Source organism: Podarcis vaucheri (genome assembly GCF_965113315.1).
Source record: "Podarcis vaucheri genome assembly, chromosome: 13".
Classification (NCBI taxonomy): Eukaryota; Metazoa; Chordata; class Lepidosauria; order Squamata; family Lacertidae; genus Podarcis; species Podarcis vaucheri.
In genome coordinates, this window is record NC_138751.1 from 18,881,438 (window position 1) to 18,902,522 (window position 21,085).

The 21,085-nt window shown below is 47.3% G+C and overlaps 2 protein-coding genes across 5 annotated transcripts; one reads left to right on the forward strand and one right to left on the reverse strand.

Moving 5' to 3' along the window:
• Window positions 1-952: 952 nt before the first annotated feature.
• On the reverse strand, window positions 953-14,114 carry MBOAT7 (membrane bound acylglycerophosphatidylinositol O-acyltransferase MBOAT7). The gene is made up of 8 exons (XM_082197038.1): window positions 13,811-14,114; window positions 8,554-8,634; window positions 7,094-7,223; window positions 6,021-6,147; window positions 5,775-5,931; window positions 4,639-4,999; window positions 4,252-4,437; window positions 953-2,149 (listed from the first exon to the last, which is right to left on the reverse strand). Exons 2-8 carry the CDS (start codon window positions 8,627-8,629, stop codon window positions 1,768-1,770), a joined length of 1,419 nt encoding a protein of 472 aa, XP_082053164.1. The 5' UTR covers window positions 8,630-8,634; window positions 13,811-14,114; the 3' UTR covers window positions 953-1,767.
• Window positions 8,731-19,866, forward strand: TSEN34 (tRNA splicing endonuclease subunit 34). 4 transcript variants are annotated; one of them, XM_082197094.1, is made up of 5 exons: window positions 8,731-8,754; window positions 15,288-15,554; window positions 15,948-16,110; window positions 17,692-17,937; window positions 19,320-19,866. In XM_082197094.1, exons 2-5 carry the CDS (start codon window positions 15,306-15,308, stop codon window positions 19,505-19,507), a joined length of 846 nt encoding a protein of 281 aa, XP_082053220.1. In that variant the 5' UTR covers window positions 8,731-8,754; window positions 15,288-15,305; the 3' UTR covers window positions 19,508-19,866. The 4 variants fall into 4 exon arrangements, with proteins under 4 accessions (XP_082053220.1, XP_082053219.1, XP_082053217.1 ...); XM_082197093.1 differs by lacking the exon at window positions 8,731-8,754 and adding an exon at window positions 14,268-14,346 and having other exon boundaries at window positions 15,293-15,554; XM_082197091.1 differs by lacking the exon at window positions 8,731-8,754 and adding an exon at window positions 14,274-14,335.
• The last annotated feature ends 1,219 nt before the right edge of the window (window positions 19,867-21,085 follow it).

Consider the following 21,085-nt stretch of genomic DNA (forward strand, 5'->3'; position numbering starts at 1 on the left):
CGAGCCGATTTGAACCTGGAAAGGCGAAACAGCAAAGGATTCTGGGATTACTGCTGCTTATGCATATAAAAAGTGAGATCTGGCTGCAGCGAAGGCTGGACCATTAGAGCAAATGGGGCACTGCTACACCATCTTCAGTCTTCCCTCAGCCCCACCTGCCTGCCTTCTTACTTACAGCCCAGTACAGGGGATAGTATTGTCTGCCAGCTTCCTCTTCCTCAGTCTCAGTGTTAACTGCTGTAGAAGTCATAGAATTGCTTTATATGTCCAGGGAAGGATTCTTGCAGTTAATAGAAGTCCACTTTCAAATTACATGTGGCAATTATTTCTATGCTGGGAACTGCTGAAATCCAATTATTTGCAACAGCAATAAAGAGAACACTATTTTCAAGGCTTGGGGATTGTCATTTACTGCCCTCTGGAGGATAAGCAAGGAGCTGAATAAATAAGAGATGGTTCTTTTTTTTAATAAAAAAGGTTTTTATTTCACATTCAGGCTTCCAATAAAGCTGCATCAGACCTGGATCACAATGTTTATAGAGATGAGCTGTTTTATACCTTACTTTCTTCAGAACGCAAAGACGTAATCCATGCGGCAGGCAAAAAATACAGTCAAGTCATGGGTTCTGCAGTGTAAAACCCACAGGGCTCCCAACCCAACATACATAAAAGTTTTAGAACCATGAGACAAGAATTTGTGTGTCCTAAAGCAAATTCTGCAAGCCGCAAGCTTAAATTTGCTGCCACTTGAACCAGCTCCCTATAACTGAAGATCACCACTGATACATTTTTAAATGTGGCTGACATGGAGTGCAAAATTTCATCTTGCTTTTTAGTTTCGGCTTCTCCCATTCCACAGTACTTAAAGCATTAGCCTTACCGAGCTAAACTCCTCAACCCAGAGGTGTCCTTACACCTCCAAGAATCACACGCCTGTTTTCTTTCGGGAGTGGGGGTGGTGGAAATCACTGACTGGGGGCAAAGCAACAGCCTCACAGGTTTTTGCAGAGTTCCCTGAGGGAAGTTGGGGCTTTTATTTACCTTAGTAAAAGGTAAAGGACCCCTGGACAGTTAAGTCCTGCCAAAAGTGACTATGGGGTTACAGCCCTCATCTTGCTTTCAGGCCGAGGGAGCCGGTGTTTTTACCTTAGTATCCTCAGATTACCTACTACCCAGAAGCAAATCTGCAATATTCTCTTCCCCCTGCCACATACACTTTAAAGGGTACAATTGTGGCAGTAAACCCCCACTTCCAAGGTGAGAGCTGGGAATGGATGGGAATGAGGATAGGAATGGAGCCCTGCTCATTCTTGCAAAGTCCCAGTTTCTCTTCCTGTGTGTTTGGGGTTTAAAAAAAAAAAAGAAAAGAAAGAGGAAGCAAGTTCTGGAGCGATGCTAGGAGCCAGGACTTCTGACCTTTCTTGGAAGGTGAACAAAAGCCAGTAGGAAAATCTAATAGTCAAAGGTGTTAGAAGATAAGATTTCTGGGAGTTCCCTCCTCACACATGCCCCAGGGAAACACTGGTGCCTAGTGAGGTGGCACTGGGTTATGGTATTCCTAAGTCCTCAGGTATGAGAACAAGTGAGGAGCTGAGTTTTCGAGACTCAACTCCTGGTTCCTTATAGTCAGATCCTCAACGATGGTTTCAACGATGAAACACACGTTAAAAAAACAAGTCTTATGTTGAGTCCCATCTGCTCCCTCAGCCTCCAGGACTTTGGAAGCACTCCACGTCGCGGGCTTATGCCGGCCTTGCCTCAGCCGCATCACTCCTGCCGCTGGGGTTTCTCCAAAGCGCCATCTTTGTCCTTCTGGGAGGCTTGCCCTCTCTGGAGCCCCAGCCCTTTCCCCAGCAGGAAGATGGCCAATGCCCCCAAGTGGATGCAATAATAGATGGAGCTCCAGTAGCGGACGGTGTCCTCAAAGGTGAGCAGCACAAAGCCCATGCACATGTAGTCGTAGGCCCTCATCTTCAGGAACCACTGCACCCAGTCACCACAGAGACGGCCGGCGGGGGTCAGGTGCCTCAAGAAGCCGCTCTCCATCGCCCCCTCCGCTGCTAGGCAGAGTGGGATGGTAAGGAAGCTGAGGTAGTAGCCGGGGTGAATCCCATGCCAGTATGCAGAGATGAGCATGGTCCAGGCGCTCCTAGGAAGAAAGAGAGCCTTCTCAGTCCAAGAATCCTCCCCTCAGGCCAATTCCAGCACATATCCCAATACCCATCACCATTTCTCCTCACACTTCCCTACTTCTCAGTCCTTGACTCCTCCATTGCTGTTGTTACACATTGGTCAAGTCATCCCAGAATCCTTCGCTGCAGCTCTCAAGCCAAGCTTCCCTTTACATTCTGTTGCCTTCCTAGTTCAGCTTATCTACAACCAAGTTGCTGCTATCCTACACTTCTGTCAGCTCTTCCTCTCTTGGCCCACAGCCAACCAGCTATTCATACTCTGCCAAGAACAGTAACAATACTATGTCCGATACTTTTTTTAAAAAAAATTTCTATTCTGAAACATAGAACTGAGTCATCAAGATGACACAATTAACCCAATGGCCTTTTCAAAAAGCCAGGTTTTCACCAATCGCCTGACAAAATATAGTGATGGAGCCCGATGGATCTCACTTGCAAGGAATTCCTCAGGATAGGCATCACAAAAACAAAAACACTATAGCTGCTTGACACCAGCCTCACATCCTTAAGTCATGTTATGCAGACCTGCAGAGGATGAAGCAGACTGAGGACCGTGAGGAACAGGCAGGGCCCCCTGAAGTCAATGCTTAGGCCCTTCAATGCCAACTGCTGTTCAGGAGTGTGGTTTAGGAGGCCAGAGTATATAAGGCCTCCCTCTTGAATCTTCCAGCTGCTGGAAACGGCACAAGTCTCTGGCTCACGGCACTGATTCTAGCTTCCTTGCTTTGCTATAAGAATATCCCCTCCCCTCCTGTGGTTTCAAGCAACTGCTGTTTTGAATCATTACTGCCTCCAACTGTGGAGGAATAGCCATTGTGGACAGTAGGCACTTAACCTCCATGAATCTGTCTAATCTTCTTTTAAAGCCATCTAAGTTGCTGGCTGTCCCTACCTCCCGTGGGACAATGCTTTGTATGAACAAGGACTTTCTTTACCTGTCCTGAATCTTCCAACATTCAGCTTTGTTGGGCGTCCATGATTTCAATGCCATGCAAGAAAAAAAATTCTCTATCCATTTTCTCCATGCCATGCATAATTTCATAAACTTCTAATGTGTGAGCACTGCTTTGCCGTGTTGTACTTTAATTGGACTCCATGTGAAGCTGATCTGGGACATGCCTGAGTTTGTCCCTGGTTCATGTTTGGACCTAGATGGAGTCTCTGCACTGAACCTTGGTTTGTTTGGACCCTGCTGCATCCACAGCCCTGCCCTCTTGGGTTGACAACATGGGGGAAAGACTTGTGACTGGGCCCTTAAGCCCTTGAGAGCAACTCTTGGAGGGACTCAGGTGATGACTGAAGCAGGTGGGGAGGAATATACCAACTCCCACCATTTCATAAGTCTTTCCTGCCAACTGCCTTGCTTTTTCCATCTACAGTGGAACTTCGCGTTATGTTACCCTCGGGTAACGTAAACGTCAGGGTCCGAAAGCGGCAAGCCCGCAAGTGTTTCGCCGCTTGCGCATGAGCAGAAGCGTTCTACCGCCGTGCGTGCATGCGCAGAAGCGGTCTCTCCAGTTGCGAAAACTCTGGGATACAGCCAGACCTCCAGAACAGATCCTGTTCGCAACCAGAGGTACCACTGTACAGTGGTACCTCGGGTTAAGTACTTAATTCATTCTGGAGGTCCGTACTTAACCTGAAACTGTTCTTAACCTGAAGCACCACATTAGCTAATGGGGTTCTGGGTTAGCGGAGTCTGTAACATGAAGCTTATGTAACCTGAAGCATATGTAACCCGAGGTACCACTGTATTCCAGAATGTTCCACTGCACCATCCAAGGTTGCAATAATATTTTTGGCTCAACATTTAGTTCTTTACTCACTACTGCTCACCTAACTCTCACCTGCATATTTCTGCTACTCCCCCTCATGCCTGCATTTCTCTACTCTACCTGTCTTCAAATCAACCAACCACGTATCCCAGAATCCTCTTTATTGGCTGTTCCCTGAAGAACCTTCCCTGCAATTGATCTCAGAACCTCAGAGTCCACCTTCACACCAATCCACCCCAACAGGCTATCTCCCCCATACCCCCCAATGGTACTGCTTTGCTCACCTTAAGACATAGGACCGGACGGGTGCGCTTTTGTAAATGTACTGCGCCAACCACCATTGGACAGTCATGTTCCAGTAGCGCATGCCGTCCTTCACCTTGACACAGAAGTCAGTGCCATGTGGATCAATGTTCTTGATTGTCTCATAATCATAGGTGATGCTGGATGCTCCCCCTTCATCTGAGTTGCTTTAGAAATGTGAACAAAACAAGAACATCTTAACGCCCTCATGAATTGACTACTGCAGTGCTCTCTACATTGGGCTACCCTTGAAGACTGTATATGTGTCAGAATATGACACCTTGCCTTCTGGGGGCAGGACAGTTCCATGCCATTCTCTAAATCTAGCCCATCTTCTACTGCAGACAGGGAACATCTCCTTGACTAACCTGCTGATCGGCACATATTCCACAGTGGGCCCACCGCCTGACCGTGATTTGGCGGTGGTTGGATAGGCACCGAAGGCAGCAGAAATGCAGGCGCATTCAGCGCAGAGCCAGGCGACATAGAAGCGCATGCGGAAGACGAAGAAGATGGGTATCATGTAGAAGATTCGGAACAGAAGTCCCTGTTCGTAGAAGGCGTCGCTCCGGACATATTGGAGGGGGAAGAAGTGAGATGCCACCAGGAAAAAGACCCCAAAGATGGGGATCATTTTCATTCTCGAAAGCAGCGGTTTCCAGCTAGGGATGATTGTGGAGTTAGGCTGGTTCAGCCAATCGTGGTAAGTGCGGTAGCGAAAAAACGGCCCTAGGTGCAAAAGAAAAGAAAAGAAAAAAGAAATTGAGATCAACAAGCAGACAGAAATGAATTGTTCCTCAGAAAAACCAAGACACACAAAAGCCTCTCATGCAACCACACATCTTAATAACTTCAGTCTTAAGAGGATGTGTAGCTTGGGTGCTGGGTAAGAGTCTGATGCGCCCTGTAGCCTAGCCCTATGTCTTCTCACGGGATCTGGTGCCATAAGCAGAACCTGCAGGATCTCAGCATTCATTCCAAGCCCTCATTATCTGTTGCAGAAGTAGCGTTGGGATATTTTCGTGCTGTTCTCACAAAGCAGAAAAGGAAAGAACAATCAACGTTACCACACATGAACTGGAAAGACACACAAAGATAATGAATGGAGAGAGGAAGAAAGGCATATTATTTCCATAAACACCAAGGGTCAGAGGCATGCTGGTGCTACTACGGATACACACACGCACACACAATCATGCCACAAAACAAAAAAACAAAAGTCAGCAGCTGTGACGATTAGAACAACAGGCAAAGGTGAAATATGCTTGGTTCTTTGGACTTCCTGTTCTTATCTCTTATCTTGCTTTCTCTTCAAAAGAAAACTGAAACAGAAAATGGGAACCCCCAGGCCCTCTGTCTCCTGTCATCAATTTTCATATTTTGGTGAAGGGATACAGATTAAAGCTGTGGTAACCATGACAAACCCATCTCTAGAATTTGGTGCTGTACACATATTTCACCCTACCCAGTTTGACCACTGCTTTCTGTTAGGTAACTCAGGTACCTGTCATGAGCCCAACATAGCAATAACTGTAGCACAGTATCTCCACCAGTCCGGGCATTTTAGGGATCACGCCAATCAGTGGACTCTTGGCAAATGATGTCACATCCTGTTTCTTCGCCCAAGTGAGTTCTTGTACTTCGTTGGCTAAGCTCACCATCTGGGAGACACAGATTAAGGCATCATGGGAAATGAGCTTCCTAGGGAGCCCCTTCCCCACACCCCCGTCCAAAGCGCAGCCCCTCTTACCTTGAGAGTGAGTAAGAGCTGCACGGCATTGGTGAAAGGTGTTGGCTCTGGGAAGCCAAAGTAGGCGATTGTGCGGAAAAAGAGCAGGTAGGAAAAGGTCCAGCCAAGTGTCAGGTAGTGACAGGCCCTGGTGTGTGAGAGGGGAGAAGCAGATAAAAGGCTGTAAATATTAATGAACTATTCATTATTCTTTAATGAATTGTTCTCCGTAGAGGTGTGTCTGGCATCTTCTTTATGCAGCTTTCGGAAAATGCTAAAGATACACCTCTTTACCTTGGCTTTTGACATTTGAGGTGTATATTTTTAGCACTGTGCTTTTGTTGTTGTAATCCATCCTGCAACATTAGGGTAACAACAACAACAACAACAACAACAACAACAATAATAATAATAATAATAATATCATCCACACCCCACACACACTCTACTCTGGCTGTTCCATTCTCACTGACCAATATCCTAATGTTGTAAATTTACTGAAGATATACATTTTCAAGACCTGCCCTATTTCTTTCCCCAGACTGTATTTTTTTTCAAACTGTGTGCTTTTAATGTTGAAGTTAAAATTCTTGTAACCTGCCCTGTGACTTTAGGCTGAAGGGCAGGTAATAATTATAGCAACAATAATGACAGTAAAGTAATAATCTGGTAGATGTCTGTCCCATTTTGAGGGTCCTGGCTCTATGTCTCTGTGTCAAAAGGGACAAAACCTTCTTTTCTCTAAACCTGGGATATGCCTGTGGCCTTCTATGTGCTAATCAACTGCCACTTCTATCAGTCCTAGCCAGCATAGCCAGTGGTAGCCCAACCTCTGGAGGACCACTGGCTTATCTGCCCTGCTCTTAAGCCCCCCATTATTTCAACTTTTCAAACCTCAGAGGTAGAAATTCCGGGAGATCCGATTCCCGCAATTTCAACCTTGCCTGCTAAACTGTAGCCACCTGCAAATAACCAAACCACGTTTGCAAGGTGTCTTGATTCCTCTTACTAGGCCTCCTGGCCCACCACACAGAACTACAAGAGCCCCCCCCCCCGTGTTTCCCATTCCACCACCCCCCAGCTTCCTCCTTTACCTTGGTGAGATGTTGATTATCAGCCACGTCCCCAAGATGGTGATAAGTGAGTGGAGGGTGTGGATGTGGCAGGTGGCCAGCGTGAGCACGAGCCCCGCAGCTGCCCCTCCAAACTGCTTGATCCTCAGATCTGTGGGGAATAAGCAGATGGAAAAAATTCCCCTATTGTGAACAGATCCAACCCAGTGGGTTTGGGAGTTAGGGATTGCAAGTCAGTTCAACAAAGGAGAATGCGGGGAAAGAGAGATTAGACCTTGGTGTTAAAGCAAAATATTTACACGCACAGGATACCCCCCCAGCACAACCATTCAGTCAATTCCCATTACAGTACTTCCTGTTCAAGATCAGATAATAAGTGATGGAAAAGACTTCTGCCCAAAACCCCTGAGAGCTACTCCTAAGCAGAGAACATTAAACTAAAGGGAGAAATACTTTTATCTTGAATAAAGCAGCTTTTTGGAGTCCCCATTTCTTGTTTGCAACCCCCCCCCCGCAATACTTCACCTTCAGAAAAAAAAACCCAAATGGAATATTCCATTCTTATTAATTATTCTATCTATTTTAAAAGTTTATAGCCCACCCTTAATCCAAGGACCCTGGGCTGTAGAACACGACACCCTGAATGAATAACATTCAACACCTTTATGTGTTACTGATAAAGGCTTGAATTCAGAGCAGAAACATACTAGCAACTAGTGCAGACTCTTGTACCTTTTAAAGGTGCACAAAATTCTACTAAGGCTGCAGATTCTCCTGTCATTACAGAATAGTAAAATCCACACTGAGCAGAATACTGAATTCTCCGCAACTGGGCATTTTTATCTTATTATGCCAGGACTTTGTCAGCTAACTGCCTCCCAGTCCATTTACAGACCCAGTTTAAAGTGCTGATTTTAATCTATAGAGCCCAAAACAGCTTGGAACCTTAAGATCCCCTTCATAAGTCTAGTGACAGGTGTCTCTACCAAGGAGAGGGTATTTTTGGTAGTGCCACTCTGACCATGCAATATGTGCTCCCCAAAAAGGCTCTCCTGGAGTCTTCTCTGTGGTCTGCTCAGCACCAGGTGAACATATTTTCTTACTCAGCCAGGCTTTTAAATTGTGTTTTAAATCTGAGCTGCTTCATTTGCTCTGGTATGCTTTATGGCCTTTTACTGTTGACTTCTAATCATGATATTTTGTATTTTGGAGAATTGATTTTGTCTGTTTCGTTTGCCTGCTACCTGGGGAATTAGCAAGATTTCTGTATCAGTTCATTAAAAACACACACATAGACCACCGCTGCATAGATGGACAGCTATATAAATGCAACATATCAAAAGAAAGAACTTCATCTCAGGGCCTTAGGAGTCCTTGGGCATTGCTGGGTTGCTTAAATCTGACTCTAAAACAGTTGTGCCCCCCCCAGACATGAAGTCATCTCCTCCAACTCACTTTGGCCACCCAGATTTAGCACTCACCCCCTTTCTTGAAGAGGAAGCCGATGGGGATGGAAACGAGAAGGACTGCCAAGTAGATGACTTCATCGGGTGACATTGTGGCTGGCAAGAGATGCAGAGAGTCAGAACAGGCTGTGCAGAATGGTTTGGAGAGATTAATGCTGGGAATACTGGAAATAACCAGGGAGAAGCCTGTGCTACTGGTCCAGCAGCTGGTCTGAGGTAGGGTGAATAGCTTTGAAGGAAGTGGCCCAGATGCTTGGGGCTGCATATTAATATTATACCAGAAAGGTAAAAGCAAGGTTGTCAAGGCACCTGGATTCTGGTATCAAAGGAGGGAAAACCTAAGGGATGGTGGCGTAAAGCAATAATCTTGCAGCATGCTACTACTTGGGTGGGGGTGGGACTGGGAGGGAGGGGATAGTCACCCAATGAAACGGATGAGCAATATATTCAGGACAAAGGAAAGACAGGACTTCTTCACACACAATGCCTGATTAATTTATGCAATTCAGGGAAGAAAGTGAATTCAGAGAGGGCGGATGTATTATTTATTACATTTATAGACCACCTTTTGTTCCAAGGACCTCAAGGCAGTTTACATGGTTCTCCTCTCCTCGTCTTATCCTCACGACAACTCTGAGAAACAGGGACTAGCAGAAGCTCACCCAGGGAGCTTCATGGCTGCATGGGGATTCAAACCCTGGTTTGCCAGTTCCTAATCCAGCACTCTAACCGTTACACCATGATGGCTCTCACGGTATTAGTCAATGGCTACCAGTCATGACAGGGTGAGACCTGGCATGGATCTTGCCTGTGCGGAAGGCTTCTCCTCAGTGCTCAGCCGCCTTCCAGATATTGTTGACATTCAACTCCCATCATCCCCAGTCAGCTTAGCCAAGGGGCAGGGATGATGGGAGTTGTAGTCCAACAACAAATGGGGACACAAGGTTGAAGAACACTGCTCCATTCCATTCCCACCCAAGTTTCAGGTTGTTGGAAAGACAAACTTACGGAAACGAATGATGAAAGTTTGCAAATTCCACCAAATAACCTCAAACGTAGAAGGATTAATAGTTGGATGTGGCGGTTTGTTTATACAGATTGTAAACTGCTGCAAAGTCCTCTGGTGCAACTTGGCTTCAAAGAAGTCTTAAGTAATAAGTTAAGTTTTTGTGAGACATCAATAAAAAGCATTTCTGAATACCATCCATCTGAAGCAACATATGACGTTTCCCTCTAGCCTTGTGAGATGATCTGTCTGGTTGCAACCAGCAAGTAAACCTTCTCAGCAAGAGAAGCATTACCCCTTTCAAACAATTATAATAAAAAATATTTAGTGTCTAGGATCACAGTTTCCCCAATAATGTCCCCAATTTCTTTTATCCCGTTTCTAGAAAGGATCTTAGGGGCTCTTATTTGAAGGTGTGTTTTTTTGTACTTCTGCAAATCTTATGGTAGGGATGGGGAGCTTGTGGAATTACTGGAATGCAACTCATCACCCCTAATCATGGCCCTCCCCTGAACAGCATTCCTATGCCTTTAACACAGGAGTAAATTGTGGTCTTCCAGGTGTTGAGACTGCAATTCCCATCAGCCCCAACCACCATAAACAAGTCAGGGATGCTGGGAGTTGTAGTCCAGCAACACCTAAAGAACTGCAGGTTAGCCACCCTTGCCTGATGTCCAGCCAGCAGAAATATAACAGCTTATGCTTATTCTATCACTTCATCTCTGTGGCAGGAAAGGCACCACCTGTTCAACTTCTGCCTGCTAGGTGGGAAACATGTGGCCCTCCAGATGTTGTTGAAATACAATTCCTAGCCAATGTAGCTAGTGGCCAGGAGTTCCTAGAGTTGTAGTCCATCAACATCTGGAGGACCACAGGCTCCCCATCCCTGTGTTAAAGGCACGGACGAGCACTGCCAGGGGGAGAAAGTTGGCAACTCTATTTAGGGATTGGAATTCCCACTCAAAGCATGCCAGGTGGAGTAGTCCAGCTTTATACCATTCTATGGCTACTTCTACAATATTCATTTAAAGCGATATCATACATATCATGCAGATGGGGCCTTAGGATGGTACGTGTGTTAAAAGGTCACAAATCTGCTTTTTCTTAAGCATCTTCCCTATGGATTGTGCAGGCTACTGAAAGGTGGGGCAGCTTGTGGGGACCAAACAGGGGTCAAGGGTATGAGCAAGGTCTCTTCGCTTTCTTCTAAGAAGGAGAGTGGAGCAAGTAATAGAATCATAGGCTTGTAGAGTTGGAAGGGACCACAAAGGTCATCTAGTCCAACCCCCTGCAATGCAGGGATCTTTTGCCCAACGTGGGGCTCTAACCCACAACACCGAGATTAGGAGTCTCATGCTCACACACAGAAAGAACTGTCAGCTGCAGGCTACCACACCTTTCAGAGTTGCACAGAACAAAACAAGAAGGCACGCTGGGTGAGGAAACCCCCTCCTCTTTTTATTGATTGATTTGATTGTATTTGTACCCCACTCTTCAGCCCAAAAGGCTCCCAGAGTGGCTTATTGACAGTCAATTAAAACAAGACAATCCCTATCTGCAGGCTTATAATAATAATATGGGGGGGGGGCACGACACACAAGGGGAAAGGGACAAGGAGGGAAGAGGAAAAAAACCAATTTTGTGCAACTCTGAAAAGTACAGGTGCTCTCTTTCTACCTTGCTCCCAGCCTTCCACATTCCGAGCTTCATTTACAAAGACAGATTGCAAGGCAACCCCCCTTTCCTCCTGTCCCCGCTGGGGATGACTGTAGCTGAACACACCCAGACCAGTTTCCACACACTCCACCCCCGCCACTTTCTCCCCGTTCCTCTGTGCTGATGTCCTTGTCTCCCTGTAATCCCTCGCATCTCTCCTCCACCCCATGCTTTCTATATTTAAATAGGAATCCTTCAGCTAGATTAAAAGCAAGTGTCTATCTAAGGAGTCCAGTGAGACGCACAGAGAGCACGCACACACACACACACACACACACACACACACACACACTTCCCCTCCAGTGAATCACTAGACGAGAGTTTGCAGCAGGCTTGTACCATGCATAGTTTTGTAGGCCAACTGCAGCCCATTCCACTTTGCCTGGCATCCCTTGGGTAGAGGGAGAATTCCAAATACTCATTACTTGCAACTTTTACCCAAACCTTTGGAGGAACAGCTAATGTCCACCCAAGCCCATCCTACGTAGGGATGAGAGAATCGCAATGTCTACACATATCCTCCCCTTTTGCTGGATTCAGAGGTAAATGCTGGAGCTGACTCCAATTCCCCCTGCAAATTTGCAGCTTCGTGGCCCACCTCCATCAAAGGCTCCTTCATTGACATGAGTTGCTGGGGGAGGGAAAGCCTTGTGTGCTGTTGAAGTAGGCAAGGGTATTGTTGCTGAGAGCAAAGACATGGACTGAAGTGGGGGCAGAGGGTGCAGGAAGCCCTGCTAGGTGAAGAAAGTGCAGAGAATCCTGGAAAGTTGGGTGGTTTTCTGTGTGAGGAACAGATGGGAGGTATATAGACAGGAGTGTTATGCGAAGGACAGGAAAATAGGAAGTAGATAAGAAATTAAGCGGAAGAGACACTGAAGAGGGTGATGGAATCTAAGGCTCCATACATTGAAAAGTCCCAGGACCTGTAGTTTGTTAAGGTTGCTGGGAATTGTAGCTCTGTGTTAAACTACAGTTCCCATGATCCTTTGAGAGGGAGTGAACAGACGTCTTGACATGCCCCGCTACAGGTGAGAAGATGCTCCGTTCAGAGAGACTTGATGGTGCAGAGGGAAGTGCACATTATGGGAGGCAGGAATAAAAACAGTTAACAAGGGCTAAAAGGAAAAGGAAAACAACTCTGAGTTACAGTTGCCTAAGGAACTTGCCTAAAGCAAAAATCTGATATGAAATTACTAGTTTCTTAAACGTCTGAAGAATTTGGAGTGGAGCTACAGGTTTTACTTTTTTGTTTTAATAAGATGGGACAACAGAGCCGGAGAGGTTTAACCTAGAGAATATAAGATTAAGCAAGCAGTCTTCACATATATGGAAGGGCTGGCATGCAGAAGACAGGGCAGAATTGTTACCTGTTGCTCCAGGGGGCAAGACTATCCAAATCTGCAGGGAAGCAGATAAACATTAAGAGGAACTTCCTGACAGTATCAGCTGGGCAGTGGAGCAGGCTGGAGGTGCTTCAGCAGAGGCCCACATGCCAGGGATGTTGTAGTTGCATTTGTTCATTTCTTAACAAAGCACAACGTGAGCCATTTTTTTCCCATTGGGAAAAGAAATGCCACCTACTTAATTTCTCCCTTGTGTGCAGCTATAATTGTGCTTGGAAGACTTTCTAGAAAACATCATGGCAATGCTCCTTTAACCTTTGCCAAATACTTCCTTGCCCACTCTCCATCCATCAGATGGGAGCTGAAGTCCCAAACATCTGAAGGGCCCCAGGTTAGCTGGGTTAGAATACCCAAAGTGGAAAAGCTTCAGCGGAATTCCTGTAGTAGAGCAAGAAGAATATTCAGCCCTAAATTTAGCACCTCTGGGTATGTGCAGAATCCATTCCCCCAGTTAACAGCACTAAACAACCCCAGTAAATCTGGGGTCACAGGTAAGAGCTAATCATTTGCCTGCTTAGGAGCAAAACACAACGACTTGTCAACTTCCAGGGCTCCACCAACCGCAAAATGAAAGGGGGGAAATCCTTGGTAGCAGGAATTATTTTTGTGGGGTTTTTCATCTGATGAGGAATGTAAGGAAGAATATTTTTTTTAATCCTCTGGGAAACTAGAGGGGGAAATAAGTGGCAGCGTCATTCCTCAGGTAGGTGTTGCATGCACATACCAGATTAAAATGGGGGGGGGGGGACACTGAATGCAATGTGAGGAAGAGATCTATCAAAAAGCAGGGTTCAGGGAGACTGGCGCTGCACATCCCGGGTGGGTGATTAAGGCTATAACTACACTGTATAATACCTGAAAATAGAGCACCAAGACGTGCTGGCTCCTATTTATCCCCGCTATACTCCTGGGTAAGTCATCTGTTCCCCCATCTAGATCTTACGCCTGAGCAAAAAATAAAATAAAATTGCCCCATCTATGTTTGACACCGATCTAGGGAACCCTGGAGCCCTGGCTCCTAGCCTTAGGCCCCATACTGGTGAGCCACTAAAACCCGCTTCATCCTTTCCCATGGAACCCAGGAGTCCGGCTTGCCAGCACCACATAGTCTCCTTTTCCCAAATCAACCACCCCGCCCGGCACTCACCTCTTCGGAGGGCCCTTTCAGCACGTGCTGCTGCCCAAAGGGGGAATCGAGAGCGGGGCTGAAGGAGGGAAGGGCAAGAAGCGGCAGCCGAGGAGCGCGATGCAAAGAGCTCAGCTCCTTGCAAAACCCATTTCTGAGATGGCTGCCCCACCTCCCCCTTCGCCTCCAAGCAGCCTTGCAAAACAATTTCTCAATCTTAGGTGCGCGCTTCCTGTCCCCCTTGCACAGTTTCCTTTGCTTTGCAGAATGAACTGTGCGCGATGGAAGGGGAGGCGGTGTGTGCATGCTTCCCCACCCTCCTTCTCATCCTCCTCCTCCTCCTTTGCACCGCCTCTGTCTTCCCAAGACCCAAGCCATTGGCTCCTTCTCCGACCGTCTATTGGACGCCGGAGCCATCACTCCAAGCTCTTCGGCTGTGGCGAAAGAGTGATTGGAGGATCATTTAGAGCAAGGGGACGGGGACTAAGGGGAGGAAAATATCTCACGCAAGAGGAGCCTCATGGCTTAAAAGCAGAAGGCGATCCGGTGTGAAAGTGGTTTATGGGATTAAAACGGGTTGGGGAGGGTGCTAGGACTCCTGGGTCCTGGGAAGGAGGAAGGGGCAGGGGTGCTGGTGATTTAGGGAAGGGTCTTGATTTTGGGGTGATGTTGCAGGAAACGAAGAGGCTGTGTCAGCCAGGGGAGGGAGAGTGCATCGTCCCAACCTTTATTAGCAGCCTACTCTTCATCTGGTATATTAACAATAATAATAATAATAATAATAATAAATTACTTAAATTTGTATACCGACCTTCATCCGAAGATCAGACGTAAGGTCCGCTGGTCATAATGATCGCTGTTGTCTGAAACTTGAAGCTTGTTGCCTAGTTAAGTGTGTGTGTAGTTTCAGACTTACGGTGCAATATGCATGTATTTGCATGTATTTGCTTCCCTTTGCATAAAACAGTTTATTCCAGAGAGGTGCTCCCAACCAATCCACTGCAATCACCCCAAGCATCCCCCCCACCTTGCCACCCATTTTATTCTTATTTATGTCCCTGGACCAGTCATAATTTATTCAGGATGCTTACAACCCATTGTATTTCTGCTGTGTTTCTGTTCAGGGAGAAAGAAGAGATTGGCCAAGATTTTGGGTTCTGGGAGCAGAGAGATTATGCTGCTTTGCTTTAAGCAGCATAAGAGAACTCTTATAAACAATAAAACTACATAAATTACAAACCTATTAAATAGTGGAGAGAGCAGATTAAAGCCAACCCACTTGTTTTTTTTTTTAAAAAGTAAAGTAAAGTAACCTGCCTCTGCCATTTTAGGTACATTTTAGTGCTTGGTATAAGAACCTCCGACAACCAATTGCCTTTACCCCAAAGGCTGCTGGCAAAACCTTTCAAAGGAGTGGATCCCACCACCCTCCCCAAAAATCGTGAAGTCAAGTGATTGCTATAGTATTTTTATGGTTGTTCCTTTCCCATCTTCTCAGGGAAGCACAGGCCGAGGCATGATCCGAATCCATATCTTGGAGGGAAAGGCTTTTGTGTGGAATGCTGCTGATGCGCGGAGATTGCGGGAGGAGCATCGTATTGTCGGCACACTGGTTGGAGCGTTGGCTCGGAAGCCGCGGCAGAATGTGCGGCTGGGGCTGCCCCTGCAGCTGCTCCCGGAAGAGGTCCGGCTACTGGCAGAAAAGGGGTTGGCAGCCTTGTTCAAAAACGCAGCGTCCCAACCTCTTCAAGATGATAAAAGCCAGGTGATGGTTCAATCAATCGTTGCTAGTTCTCTAAAAAAGAAGAAAAAAACCCAAACCTGGAGCAAAAGTGAAGGATGCTCTGCTTAATTGCTGCAAACTGTGCAGTGTAGATCATGGGCCACCAACCTTTTTGAAGCCCAGGGCACATTTGCAAACCAGAGGCACTGTTGTGGGCCCCATACACACACTGCAACCGAGCGCACGCTGCAGCTTATTATATTGGCTAAAACAGAATACTTCTTTCAGACCTAATTTCATTAGAGTGGCATGAGGACCCAGTGGGCACCAGGGAAGGTCTCTGTGGACATGTATGTGCCTGTGGGTGATTTAAATGCATGGTGTGGATGTGGTCAGAGAATGGGCAGCGCTGAACTTGCTTCTCTGTGCCTGCAGGATCCTTCAGCCCTTGAGGAGGTGGCCGCCTACCAAAACGAGCAAGAGGAGAGCTATCAGGACCAGGTTCGGCTGGCGGCTGAACAGAGGAAAGCTGTGCTGGGTACTCTTGCGGAACGTATAGCCCAGGGCCGGGCAAAGAAACGGCGGCAGGAAGAGGGAGGTGAGCGTCAACCTTTGCTATGTGGCAACTGTTTTGCTTTGTTTGGAAGTGCCCCAGGAAGCTGCAGAAGGTAAGGTAAAGGACTCCTGGAAGCTTATGTCCAGTCAAAGGCGACTGTGGGGTTGTGGCCCTCATCTTGCTTTCAGGCCGAGGGAGCTGGCGTTTGTCCACAGACAGCTTTCCAGGTCATGTGGCCAGCATGACTAAACCACTTCTGGCGAACAGGACACCGCGACGAGTGCCAGAGTGCACGGAAACACTGTTTACCTTCCCACCGAGTAGTACCTATTTATCTACTCGCACGGGTGTGCTTTTGAACTGCTAGATTGGCAGGAGCTGGAACAGAGCAACGGAAGCTTACTCTGTCGCAGGGATTCGAACTTAGGCGTTCCTGTCGGCAAGCCCAAGAGGCTCAGTAGTTTAGACCATAGCGCCACCCGCATCCCTTGCAGGAGGACTAAACTATGACTGGTATAGGTTAGGGGTGGGGAAACAGTGGTCTTCCGGATGTTCCTGGACTCCACTCCCATCATCCCTGACTATTGGCAGTGCTGGCTGGGGCTGATGGGAGTGGTAGTCCCAGAACCTATGGAGGACAGAGAAAATTGTTTTCTCCTCAGTTGTGGCACCAGCACTCGGCACAATAACGACAGATTTTTGGATGACTTTAGAAGAGGATTAGACAAATTCGTGGAGAGTATGACTGCCTGTGGCTACTAGTCATAGAACTGTGGAATGTGAAGACACCCCAAGGGGGGTGTTATTGGGTTGTTGTTTTTTATTTTGATTATATATTGTGATTTTATATTTTGATTTTGTTCTGTGAACTGCCCTGAGACCTCCGGGTATAGGGTGGTATATAAATTAAAAATAAAAATAAATAGTCCAACCTGCTTCAATGCAGGAATCCTTTTGCCCAACGTGGGGCTCGAACCCACAACCCTGATATTGAGAGTCTCATGCTCTACCAACTGAGCTACTGTAGTCATGAGAGCTGTGCTCTGCCTCCACAGTTGGAGGCAACAATGCTTCTGAATGCCAGTTGCTGGAAATTGCAGAAGGGGAGAGGGCTCTTGAGCTCTGGTCCTGCTTATTGGCTTCCCACTTCCTGGCTGGCTGCTGTGAGAACAGGATGCTGGGCTAGTTAGGCCTTCAGCCTGATCCAGCAGGGCTGTTTTCAAGATGCGGCAAGGGAAAACCAACCCGCTTGCTTTTTTGGAGCACCGGCAAAGAAAACCATAATAGCCAGCTTTCCCCAAACGTCTCTGTAAAAGAAGAGCCTATTGCATCAGGCCAGTAGCTCCTCTAGTCCAGCATTTTGCTCTCAGTGGCTAACTAGATGTCTAACCACATCTTAGCTGAATAAGGAAATACTTAAAGGAAGGATCTAGGTAGGTTTCCCTTGGGCAGAGCTGTGCTTAATCTTGGCACCACCACCAAGAAGGACCTGCCCTGGTACCTATCATAGCTCAGGCTGTTGGTGGTAATGACTAGACAAGGACCACAGCCACAGGAGGGAATACATGGAAGAAGGTAGTCCTAAGGTAGCCCGTTACAAGCCACTCTGTATTATATTTCCAGATCCTCCTGCAGAACCGGAATCCACCTTTGTGCTTCCACGACAATCTATGATGGTCCAGCTCCCAACAGAACGAGTACATCCAGGCCCAGAAGAAGAGGTGGACTGGCATGTCCCATCCCAAGACTGGCCTTATGCTGGACAGGAGGAGCACGAGATACGTTACCGCATTTTCCAGAATCTTTGGGAACGGGGCTACTACGTCACCAGTGGGAGCAAATTTGGGGGCGACTTCCTTGTTTATCCAGGTAGTGGCAGGCTTGTGGATCTTGGGGAATCCAGGCCAGGGGTGGGGTGGGGTGACAAATGCTATGGTTTTCAGAGTCTGGCCCTCTGAGCAGAGAGCATGATATCAAAACTCTCCTGCGTCACAAAGGCAAATGCGAATAATAAAAAGCTGAGCAATCTTATCCTGCGTTTTTGCCTCTTAGCCCAGGAGTGAATGGAATATTTGCTGAAAGGCCTAGCCGGCCCTCTGTTGGAAGGGTGAGAGGTATTTAAAGAGGCAGGCAGGATTCCTGGCCCCGTCTTGAATAAATAAATGCCTCCCTCTGTCCTTGCACACGGAGATTCAGAGTCCTGCTCTGCTTTGCAGTGAATAGCAGCTTTCCTTTCTATAGCGAATACAGGTCTGCTGAAAATGGGGAAGGCAGGAGTACTCTAATGGTTTGAGGAGTAATGTCTACAGAATAAAATACTGCATTTCCTTGGTTTGCTGTGCATTGCCCTGAAATCTCCTTGGAATTAAGGGAAGTGCAGAAATTAAAGAACATGTGTGTGTAGATAGAACTCTGAAGAGGGAATATGCAACAAATTATGGCAGGGTTGAATGCCTCTGTGCAAGTTTCTTGCCATGCTATTCCATTTGCCTTCCAGGCAGGAAATTCTGTCTGAAACTAGAGAGCCACGGCCAGCCAGCATAGTCTTCTGAAATTGAGTGTTTAAAGTAGGAAGACTTGCAAAGCTATGCATTTGACATGTGGGTGACATCATGATGATGTCATCATGTGATAGGTGGATTTGATGCCTGAAAGTTTTGACCCACAAAGCCGAAAAGTTCCCCACCCCTGGTATTGACAGTGGTCTGATGGTAGAAGGGACTTTGCCCGCCTGCCACAAACTTACAAAATCCCAAGCACTTAGCTCCCCTTTTTTTTGCAGCGCTGCTTCTCCCAGGGTTCTTGCTGGGCAAGTAGTGGTTGCTGCTACCCTTAGGAAAAAAGACTCGCCCTTTCCTTGACTCAAGGACATTTTTTGCTGCGGTAAAATTCAAAATGGCTTCGTTCTAGAATGAAGAAGAGGAGTTTGGATTTGATATCCCGCTTTATCACTACCCGAAGGAGTCTCAAAGCGGCTAACATTCTCCTTTCCCTTCCTCCCCCACAACAATCACTCTGTGAGGTGAGTGGGGCTGAGAGACTTCAGAGAAGTGTGACTGGCCCAAGGTCACCCAGCAGCTGCATGTGGAGGAGCGGAGATGCGAACCCGGTTCCCCAGATAACAAATCTACCGCTCTTAACCACTACACCACACTGCCTCTCATGAAGAGCGATTGTTAAGGAGGGAGGGAATAGCCAACGGGCTATTTCCGTCTTCTAACCCCACCTTTCTCCTTCCCTCCCTCCTACAGGTGACCCCATGCGTTTCCATGCCCATTACATTGCCCTGTGTGTCTCTAAAGACACCCCTCTCTCCCTGTGTGATGTTGTCAGCGCAGGACGCCTCGGCACCAACGTGAAGAAGACGGTGCTTCTGTGTTCGGTGGACCAGGATGGGACTGCAGTCTTTACGTCCTTGCAGTGGAGTGGGATGCAGTGAGAACAGGATGCCAGTGGTGATTTAGGGTTGCTGTTCTGACAGTGGTGCGGGGCTGGGCTTAAGCTATTATAGCACAGTCTACTCCAGCTGTTCTCTTATTTCATTTGCAGTTAACCCTCCACATTACAATTGTGCAAATGACTGTCGGTGTGTGTAGTCTCCCAGCAGACATCTCCATGTGCGAATGTCTCATGGAGGGCAGCTCTGTGTACATAAAGAAGATGGCCAAGGAGAAATACTTGGACTGACTTTGGCAGCGTTTCTGCAGTAGTGTAATTTGTCTTTTTCCAGCTGCCCGGAGACAAGGTTTGTGCGTGCTCAGAAATAAAAGGAAGACGTTTGAGGCTTATCAGGGGAAACCTTTTGCAGCCCAAAGGCCACATTCTTCCATAGGCAACCTTTGTGGGGGGTGAGCAGCCTGTGGTGAATTGGTGGGGCCAGAGCAACAGCTGTGAGTCTTCCTTTACTTATTGAAAGCTACATTCAGGCAGGGGGACGCGGGTGGTTCTGTGGGTTAAACCACAGAGCCTAGGACTTGCTGATCAGGTTGGCGGTTCGAATCCGTGCAACAGGGTAAGCTCCCGTTGCTCCTGCCAACCTAGCAGTTTGAAAGCACGTCAAAGTGCAAGTAGATAAATAGGTACCGCTCCAGCGGGAAGGTGAATGGCATTTCCATGTGCTGCTCTGGTTCGCCAGAAGCAGCTTAGTCATGCTGGCCACATGACCCGGAAGCTGTACACCGGCTCCCTCGGCCAATAAAGCGAGATGAGCGCCGCAACCCCAGAGTCAGTCACGACTGGACCTAATGGTCAGGGGTCCCTTTACCTTTACATTCAGACAGAGGCCTCTCTGCTTGCAACTACAAACCCCTCTTCCCACGCAGGTGAGCAAGAGGCATCGCAGTTCAAGAACACATCAGCCACACAAGGAAGGTGTGGAGTAAAGGTGATGGGATCTGGCCTAGGGAAAGGGGTATGTGACCTAGGCAGATTTCCTAAGGCCAGATAAGAAAGCAGGGACACCCTCCCCTCTGGCATGAGAGGTTGAGGGAGGCACAGGCCTATTTGTTTCTTGCATTTATATCCCACTGTTTTCTCCAGGAAGCTCAAGGTGGCGTAAATGGTTCTCCCCCTCATTTAATCCCAACAACCCTGGGCAGTAGGTTAGGCTGGAAGGCAGTGACTGGCTTAGGGTCACCCACAGTGAGTGCCCAAGTGGGGATTTGAACCCAGGTCTCACAGGTCCTGGTCTGACACTACACCACACTGGCTCTTAGCGACACGGGGCAAAGGGAATTCCTAACTTCCACTTTGAAAAATTAATTTTTATTAAATTTGTGTATCACCCATGGTTCTCAGAGCAGCTCACAACATAAAAAATACAATGATTAAAAAGCCCTGCCTTATCATGTAGTCCGTATTATACATGATCAGAGAAATTATTGTAGGGTAATGCTGCCCCCCAGTTCTTCTCTGTTTTTGGTAAGTGGCAAATGGATCAGGCTTAGAGAGCCCCTGCTGGATGGTGCAGGGCCGTGGGCTTAGTATGTCCCAGCTTGTCCAAAGGTAAAACAAGAAA

Coding starts and splice junctions, on each gene's coding strand:
- MBOAT7 (XM_082197038.1), bottom strand. CDS start 8,629: ATGTCACCCGATGAAGTCATCTACTTGGCAGTCCTTCTCGTTTCCATC. Junction 6,148..7,093: donor ATAATCAACATCTCACCAAG/GTAAAGGAGGAA, acceptor CTCACACACCAG/GGCCTGTCACTACCTGACAC. Junction 2,150..4,251: donor GTCCGGTCCTATGTCTTAAG/GTGAGCAAAGCA, acceptor CTTTCTTCCTAG/GAGCGCCTGGACCATGCTCA.
- TSEN34 (XM_082197094.1), top strand. CDS start 15,306: ATGATCCGAATCCATATCTTGGAGGGAAAGGCTTTTGTGTGGAATGCT. Junction 15,555..15,947: donor TTCAAGATGATAAAAGCCAG/GTGATGGTTCAA, acceptor CTGTGCCTGCAG/GATCCTTCAGCCCTTGAGGA. Junction 17,938..19,319: donor CGACTTCCTTGTTTATCCAG/GTAGTGGCAGGC, acceptor TCCCTCCTACAG/GTGACCCCATGCGTTTCCAT.